Source organism: Octopus bimaculoides, chromosome 12 (genome assembly GCF_001194135.2).
Source record: "Octopus bimaculoides isolate UCB-OBI-ISO-001 chromosome 12, ASM119413v2, whole genome shotgun sequence".
NCBI lineage: Eukaryota > Metazoa > Mollusca > Cephalopoda > Octopoda > Octopodidae > Octopus > Octopus bimaculoides.
The window spans coordinates 64,632,350-64,642,121 of NC_068992.1; the positions used below are offsets into that span (position 1 = coordinate 64,632,350).

Sequence of the window (9,772 nt, forward strand, 5' to 3'; positions counted from 1 at the left end):
ACGAATAGCTGGGAAAATGTCTCCGAAATGGACACGCCGAGAAGTAATTTTGCAATCGAGGTAGGAACCATTAACTTTTATACATCGTGGTCCCTGTTTCCCCTCTCCTTCCCCGAACTTTGAATAACCAATTATCTATCTGCCTATTTATTCTAATAACCTCTCTACCTATCTTTCTGACAATCCTTCTTTCGTTTTAACCTAACTTACTCTTTCTGTGTCTGTCAATCCGTCTGTCTCTGTCTCTCTGCCTGTCTGCCTGTCTGCCTGTCTGTCTGTCTGATGTAGAGATTTCTCGTGTGAGAATATATGTATGGTAACCATAAAAATCAGTAAAAAGCAGGCCTACAGTGAAACTAGGATAGTATCCAGATTACTTCTACTGTGTCTGTTTAGACAAGTAGTATATTGAGTTACAGAATTTCGAAACAAACTTGTCGAAGTGACAAGACATCTGCCAAAAATTCTGACCTTCTAAAACACGCACCAACACGGATCCCGCTCCATGATCCAATGTGTGATTTCTGAAATCCAACCAACAGTCCACTAAAGAGTTGTCCTTAAACTGACTGATGATCCCCGAAAAAATACACCGGTTAGCCAGCAAATAAGGCCAGGGCAAGGTTTGCATAACACTTGCGCTCCTTCAGGTGCAGGGACAGGGAAACCCCACCTCCCTGACATGCTTCGTCTGGAAACCCCACGACCAAAGAAACGATTTCTGTAATGTTACATGAAGCATCCATGACAGCATCCCCCCTTACTCACCCTACGCTCGTAAATGCTGACTATGCCTTCCCGAGAAACTGTATATACTACAACATCCTGCAGAAGCCGTCAAGAGGAAAACCAGTTTATCGTATCGCTGCCATCAAAGAAACGCTCTGTTAATGAACAATTGATTGCTACTACCCCAGAAAGACAACCTTGACTTTTGTAGGCCCTTGTGCACTTGCAAGGTAGACAACACCTGTTCATTCGTTAAGAGATTATTCTCCTTCCACTAACCACCACTGCTGCGAACAACTAGTTACAAATGCATCGAATACAGTTCCGCACATCACACAAAGAACCGCGTACAGCAGGGCCACATTTTCATCTGTTCTCGCAAAAATATTACTAATAGCTAACCTCATACTGCAAGACTAGTTACCTCACTATGCAGAACAGTGACAGCAGGCTCTCATTCCAATTTAATGTCGCTAAATTGTCAAATTCCACAAGTGGTAGACTTACTGCCGCCGCTAGAATATCCCTTGTACCACATACGTGGAACAATAAGTAAGAAAATTTGTTGCCGTTGTATTGTCAACTTCAACTCGTGAAATTTCGAGCCAATGGAGGTTTCCAATTATTCTTACTTCGAAGTTATATTTATTTCTTCTCCACTCTAAGCTTAAGCGTCCGATGAACTCAACATCCACGAAACTTCGAGTAATGTGCAGCTTATTCTCCTTGTTAATAAACACATTTCACTTCCACTGTGTGTTGAGTGTCTCTTCATTACTTTATATTTTTACTCATAGGTGTTATAGGTGTGTTTATGTTTAGATATATATATACAAAAATACTCATATACAATATACACACACCTGCACGCAAACCCGCCCATACGTCCACATGCATGCATGCGTGTATGTATGTATGTATGTATGTATGTATGTATGTATGTATGTATGTATGTATGTATTATGTATATATGTATGAGAATGAGGGAAACTTGGTCTGCAATATCTACAGTCGTGTATATTTATCAAAGCTTGGACTCATTAATCACTAGCAGAGCCACAAGTAGAAAGCATATATTTGTCCGAATGCGCCACATACTTAACAGTCAGTGATGGTCTCCCTAAGTTGCTAGTAGATACCTTGTGTGTATGTGTATATGTGTGTGTGTGTGTGTGTGTGTGTCTGTGTGTGTGTGTGTGTGTCTGTGTCTGTGTCTGTGTCTGTGTGTGTATGTATGTATGTATGTATGTATGTGTAAATATTTATCCGAATTCCTAATCAAAACTTTTTCTATAATAAATATGACTGTTATTTTGTCCTACCATTGAGTCGTCCCCATCAGTAAATTCCAAAAACTTCTTTAAAATAACAACTTAAAGTTAACTCTCACACATACACACACACACACACACACACACACACACACACACAAACACACACACACAATGAAATAAAGCTCGTTAATACTTCTATGTAGAGTCAAACTCATGTATAACCAGTGATACTCACGGCGTACATTCACAGCTTGACTAAATATGTCTGTAGTCAACATACTGTTCACGATTTCTTTAAACATATGTAAGTATTTGTGCATTTCTATCTCTGTATAAACTTATGTATAAATGTATGTTTATGTACATATTATATATTGATTAAACTAATTACTATTCTATAATTTTAAGTTTTATGCCAGGAAAACAATCTTCATGTGTTCTCTTCATCTATAACAATAAACACGAAATTCTGTCCGTCCGTCCGGGACCCCTGTATCTCAGTTTACATTTGCTCTCCATAGAGACATATAACTTTTTGGAATCAGTATGATCCCGGGGTTGAAAAGCTGCCCTTTATTTGGTTCTTGAACATCCAGCATTGGGATCAGTTCTGGATGAGGACTGTTATATGCTTACAGTTGAAAATTCAAATTTTAAAAGGACTCCAAAAATTTGTGAACTTACAAGTTTTTCATTTAAGCTGAATTAATAGTAATACCATATTTGGTAGTGTGCCAATGAATACTTTATTATTATTGCGCTCTGTAGTGTTGGGCTGTAGGCTCAATTAGCCCTCCACAGGAGCTAGCTTAAAAGTTCGCACGGAGTGTGGCTTTTAAGCTAGTATGATATATAATAATGAGTGAAAGAGAATGTTTTCATAAATACCAAGTGAAATCAAGACGGTAAATATCTATTAGTACAATAATAAGTGGATTCATCGATAGAAAACAGTTGTTGTATCTTGGAAGAGCATATTGTAATCATCCAATATGCTGTAAAACCTTCTGTTGATGCTGCAATTTACTATAATTGCATCAAGTTTTTCTTTGCGGTTTTTTTCTTTTTCTTTTTGTGGCACTTGCAGAAAATCTCAGATCTTATATTCAAATAGTTCGTAGGATGATTTTAATTAATTTGAATATGATATTTTTCCGATATGCAAAAGTAGCAATATCTGAAACTGATCATATTTGGCTTAAAGTAATCTATAATTAGTTACTTAATGTTAAAATTATCTATACTGCTGCCTTTTAATTTTCATGCATAATTTGATAATGTTGTAGTTATTCTATTATTTTCAATCCAGAATAAAAAATTTAAAAAAAAACAAAAAAAAAACGTAAAAGACATTCAATGAGTAGTTACTCTCTGTAAAGCCAGAGAAGTGTTTGACCATAAATACTTCAGTGGAGGCTAGCTCTGTAAATGACTGATTTAGTTTTGCAGTAGCTATCACATGAGCATGACGCTATAGTTCAACATTTAGACGTTGCCTTATCTTTCCTTGTTTATTGAGATTTAGAGGTATAAGTACTTCCCCTTTTCGCTGTGTAGCTGTAACCCACCTTATTATTACAGTTAGACAATCTTCTGAATCAGTAGTCGATTCCAAAATGCTTAATGAATACTAAAACTTATGTAATTGAATTAGATTTCGCATTCAACGGAAAACGATGTTAAGTCAAGCTATATAAAACGCGCTTTCTGTTATACTCAAAAAGCAGTAGAATAGCAGTGAATTTTAAATATCATATTAAAATTAATATTTGCTCTGTCTCACGAATAAATGCTCTTTAATTTATCCGTCATACTATTTTGTTTATATAATGATATAATGTTTATCTAATCATATAATGATATTTCTGAACAAACTGACTCCAAAAAGGCTGCTGTTGGTCTGCATTGGCAAAACTTATACAGTACAATGATCTTGCCTTGGGGAATAGAAAATCTGACGTCTCGAACAGATTTCTTCTTCGGGGAAAAGTTGAAAGGAGAGAAATGTGTGTGTGTGTGTGTGTGTGTGCATGTAGATACAATAAAATCAGAAATCAGATAGCTCTTGTTCACACTTTAACAGGAGATATTTTAAAATCATAACATAAGGATTGTTACATGTTTTTTTTTAAAGGTAAAATGTACATCATCTCGCTTATTTTTTTTTTAATCTTCAGCAAAAAACAATGGCATTGCTTTCTTAGTTTTTATATATTCTAAAATATTTCACGCAAACTATTACACCGTACACACACACACACACACACACACACACACACACACACACACACACACACACACATGCATCGAATACCTTACGTGGAGTCATATGCTTTTTATTGAAGTTGCAAAACCTTCACAAAGCTGTAAAGAGTTTCACGTTCCCGTTCGTCGGACGGTTGTGATGAATGCTGAAATAAAATTGTGATGGTACATTTAATAAATGTAATTATTTAAGTTTTGGGTATGTACCTAGTGGTTAGCCAATGAAGCGCATTCGCCGCTGATGGCTACTTGACATCATCCACGGCATTTGAACAATTGTTACTGGATCTATTTCAGGAATTTCTCAGTATTCGTTGAGTAAATAACAAATGATAGAGATGGAGAATGGAATATACGAGAAACCCGTGTAGAATGTTATGACACGATCTCAGAGCAATGGTAAGTTCCATACAAACCAAGGAGGCCATTCTTTATTGCTCGCAACGATAGTTTCGACACATCCTGCATCGATCCGACGTGGGTGGGGTACAGCCCGGCGGCTTAAACCTACCGTTACTAACTGTATTAACACCGTGCGAAACAGGGTTTATTTAACGAGATACCCCTTATAACATCACTTGACGAGGTACTTCTGCATTAAGGGATGCACTACAACCAGTTGTACAGTATTTCACCCGTGAGGGATCGCTGCAGCATGGGTTTCTCGTTTATTCTATTTTCCTTCCCTACCATTTGTTATATATAAAAGAAATATTATATTATATTATATATAAATAGAAATTGTTTGATGAAATTGTATTTAACAATAAGAAAATTCTAATATCACAACAAATCGTTTCGTAACTTAAAAACATGTAAGTAATTTATATTATTTAGTAATAAATAAATTACTCTCATGTCTGCAAAAAATCTTTATCCTATATATTCCATGTGTTATGTAGAATGATACGTATATAAGGAAGTTTTTTTTTAGTATTACCGGATTACTTGAATCCATATAAATTTATATATATATATACATATATAGATATATTCATACACACACACACACACACATATATATATATATATATATACATACATATACATGCATAAATATATGTGTATACACACACAGATATACATACATACATATATAAGCACACATACGTAAATATAAACATATATATATATATATATATATATACTCACACACACACACAGCTTGTTCGTGAAATTAACGTGCAAGTGGCTGAGCACTCCACAGACACGTGTACCCTTAACGTAATTCTCGGGGAGATTCAGTTTGGCACAGAATGTGACAAAGCTGGCCTTTTGAAATACAGGTACAAGAGAAACAGGAAGAAAGAGTGAGAGAAAGTTGTGGCGAAAGAGTACAGCAGGGTTCACCACCACCCCCTGCCAGAGCTTCGTGTTTTCGCTCAATAAACACTCACAACACCCGGTCTGGGAATCGAAACCGCCATCCTAACCACTGAGCCATCGCGCCTCCACATATATATACATATATATATATATATAAATATATGTATGTGTGCGCGCGTGCGTGCGTGTGTGTGTGTGTGCGTGTGTATGTACATACATGCATACAGTCGCAATATTTTAAAAAATATTTTCTTAAAAGCCATTAACTCTTTAAAAAAATGTCTTAGAAAAACAGAATGACAAATTTTTTGAAACAAAATTTTCATATTGTGTGTAAGCGCTTTCATTGATCAATGTTTCAAACACACATATTATATACATGAATATATATAATTTCTGCAGGTTTTGGAAGGCATGATATTTGCCATAGGTGGATTTGATGGTTTCAACACCATTTCCCGTGTAGAATGTTTTGACACTGTCTCAGAGCAATGGTAAGTTCCATACAAACCGAGGAGACCATTCTTTCCTTTTATACATGCTATCAAAATTCCTTCTGTATTATTTTTTCCATTATAAATAAATGTTTTCTAACCCCATCCATCACCAACCTTTTAAGAGCCAGGCAAGATACAATTGTGTCTTCTATCATATCTAAGCAACAACGGAAATGGGACAAAAATATCAACAAACATCAGTGCTTATTGCAAGAAGTCAACGGATGTTCTTTTGTTACTCTCATCAGTGAGGCAATGAATGACACCGCTTGTATGACAGTGACACTCATCCACAACTATCATGTAATGTCAAGACCTCCCCCCCCCCACACACACACATATAAGCAACATATACAAATATATGTCTACCAAACCCACTCACAAGGGTTTTGTTGGTCCAGGGTCATTGAGGAAAATACTTGCCTAAGGTACCATGCAGTTGGACTGAACCTTAAACCATGTGGTTAGGAAGCAAGCTTCTTAACCACACAGTCACTTCTGCACCTGAATTTGAATGGATATTTTAAAAGTCTTTGAATTCAAATCTTGGTTAGTACAGGTGTGGTTGTGTAGTAAGAAGCTTGCTTCCCAACAACATGGTTCCGGGTTCAGTCCCACTACATAGCATCTTGGGCAAGAGTCTTCTGCTATTGCCTTGGGCTGACCAAAGCCTTGTGAGTGGATATGGTAGATGGAAACTGAATGAAGCCCGTCGTATATGTGTGTGTGTGTATCTTTGTGTTTGTGTATCTTTGTGTTTGTGTTTGTCACCCCCGTCACTGCTTGACAACCGGTGTTGGTGTGTTTATGTTCCCATAACTTTGCGGTTCGGCGAAACAGACCGATAGACTAAGAACAAACCTTAAAATCTAAGGCCTGGGGTTGATTTGTTCAAAACCCTTCAAGGTGGTGTTCCAGCATGACCACAGTCAAATGACTGGAACAAATAAAAGAACCAAAGAATAAATGCAGAAATGACGCCTGCTGGCCCTCGGGGATCAAGTCAATCAAAAACAAAAGACACATGTAAATATATATATTTCAGAATTTTGGCACAAGGCCAGCAATTTCGGGGGGGGGGGATAAGTGAATTACATTGACCCCCACTCTTCAACTGGTATTTATTTTATCAACTCCTAAAGGATGAAAGGCAAAGAACATAAAGTGAAAAGAAATACTGCTAAACATTTAGTCTGATGTGTTAACGATTCAGTCACCTTGCCGCTTCGTAATAGATAAAAATGTCTCTAAAGATAGGACTAATAATCTAGAAAAATTACAATTTCAATATTTCATTTTTGTATTTGGTTTGCAAGATTTCTGATGCGAATTTAAGTGTTGAAACATATTTTGTTGTATCTTGGGAGGATCATTTGGCCAATAATAAGTTTGGCCAATGCACTGGTTCTATTTAACTTCTTTATTATTTTTTAATTACAACTAGTTAACTAATCGATTGTTTGATTAATCATTTAAGCAATGATTCAACTAGATTTGTCAAGATCCATTTATTGCCAGGAGTAGCGAGGGGATGATGACGTGAATGACAATGAAATGACCCTAACAAACCGAGCTGATTGTTTGACCTCAATGATTGATGAAATAATCAAATAGATGATCTGTTAAATGGTTAACTAGTTAGTTAATAATAATGGCTTCAAATTTACTCATGTCACAAGGCCAGCAATTTTGTGGGGAAGGGTAAATCTATAACATCGACCTACAGGGCTTATTTGGTAATTTATTTTTTCGACCCTGAAAGAATGATGGTAAAGTCGACCTTGGCAGGATTTGAACTCAGAATGTAAAGAACTAGAAGATGCAGCTAAACATTTTGTCTCATGCACTAACAATTCCGCCAGCTCCCCACCTTCAATTGAATAATAATAATAATAATAATAATAATAATAATAATAAGAAGAAGAAGAAGAAGAAGAAGAAGAAGAAGAAGAAGAATCCTTTCTAATAGAGGCACAAGGCCTGGAATTTTGTGGGGAGGAGACTAGTCGATTGCGTCGACCCCAGTGTTTTATTTATCGACCCTGAAATAATGAAAGGCAAAGTCAACCTTGGTGGAATTTGAACTCAGAATATAGTGACACACAAAATACCGCTAAACATTTCAACCAACGAGCTAACGACTCTGCCAGCTCGCCACCTTAATAATAATAATAATAATAATAATAATAATAATAATAATAATAATAATAATAATAATAATAATAATAAGTTTCAAATTCTGGCACAAGGCCAGAAATTTCAAGGAAGGGGGTAAATCGAATACAATGACCCCAGTATTCAACTGGTACTTATTTTATCGACCCTGGGAGATGAAAAGCAAAGGCAACCTTGGCAGAATACTATTACAACTACTAATAATAATAATAACAGTGAAACAGAACCAGCGTTTGTGTTTTTATTGGTATAATGACCCTCCCAAGATACAACAAAATACAACTGCAATCATTTCATGTTACCTACGCCTGTATTTTTACTGATTTATTATTTTTTATTTCACAAGGTACAAAACTGCCAGTCTGAACATCAATCGGAGTGCCCTTAGCGCATGTGTCATCGAGGGTCTCCCCAATGTCAAACCGTATATTAGCGAGAGGAACAGGAAAGAAGGTGGTGTAGGCAGCAATTCAAAACCAAATTTCTTACATCCAGAAAGCAACCGTTACTCTCTTACATATTAAGAAAAAGGAAAAAGAAACAAAACAATTTGGGACTGACATACAAAATTCTACTGATACAAGGAACAGCAGACAGACAAAAGTACATTAATGATGATAATGATAACGATGATGATGACTATGATAATAATTATAATAATGATAATAAAAATAATGATAGAGAAAAAATAAAGAAACAATTTTGATAACAATATGTTTTCTTTATGCAATTTTATTCTGAGTAAATATATTTGACCAAAGCAGTAAAAAATGAATAGAAAAAAAAGAGTTTGTCAATGAAGTTATGCAGGAAGATTTTATAAAAGATTAATAGAGTTAGCGGTTGGAATAACCGTCTAAGGAATGAGAACATCCATTTTACTACCGGTATAAACTACCTCTGTTAACCCTGGGCATACATATGCAAGCATACTATGCTCATAGGATACAGGTAATATCAGGAATCAAATTTAAATTAGGCAGAAAATGGAGAAATCTTGATCAACAACAATTGACTAACATCGCTTATTATTTTTTAATACAAAGCTTTATCCCATCTAACAGCCGTTTCTGATTCCAATGTCCTGCAGTGTTGCTAAAGAAAATTCTGAGAATATTCGTCATATTTTGTAACACATCCGATCTGGAACATGGAGTTTCATCAGAGTGAAGAAAAATACATAAAATAAAAGAAAAGAAAAGAAGAGCCTCGAGGGGAAGAATGGAGGTTTAATATATTTGAATCATACCATTTTGCAGTGTAATGCTTCAGGCCGTTGAGTAGATGACTAAACTAGAAATAATAATATTTCTAGTTCAGCTATTTATTATTTTTCTTCACTCTGATGAAGCTCCTTGGCAACACTGCAGGACATTGGAAACAGAAACGGCTGTTAGATGGGATAAAGTCTTGTATTAAAAAATAATAATCGATGGTAGTCAATTGTTGTTGATCAAGATTTCTCCAATTTCTGATTAATTTATATATATATATATATATATATAT

At 35.6% G+C, this 9,772-nt stretch overlaps 1 protein-coding gene across 1 annotated transcript in view; it reads left to right on the forward strand.

Annotated features, from left to right (window-relative positions):
* LOC106884470 (kelch-like protein 10) overlaps positions 1-8,958 on the forward strand; it is a 19,611-nt gene extending 10,653 nt beyond the window's left edge. The window contains exons 4-6 of the mRNA XM_014935872.2: positions 5-60; positions 5,997-6,088; positions 8,613-8,958. Coding sequence (XP_014791358.1) covers positions 5-60; positions 5,997-6,088; positions 8,613-8,790 — 326 coding nt within the window. The 3' untranslated portion in view covers positions 8,791-8,958. The remainder of the gene's footprint in view (positions 1-4; positions 61-5,996; positions 6,089-8,612) is intronic.
* Positions 8,959-9,772: the final 814 nt, after the last annotated feature.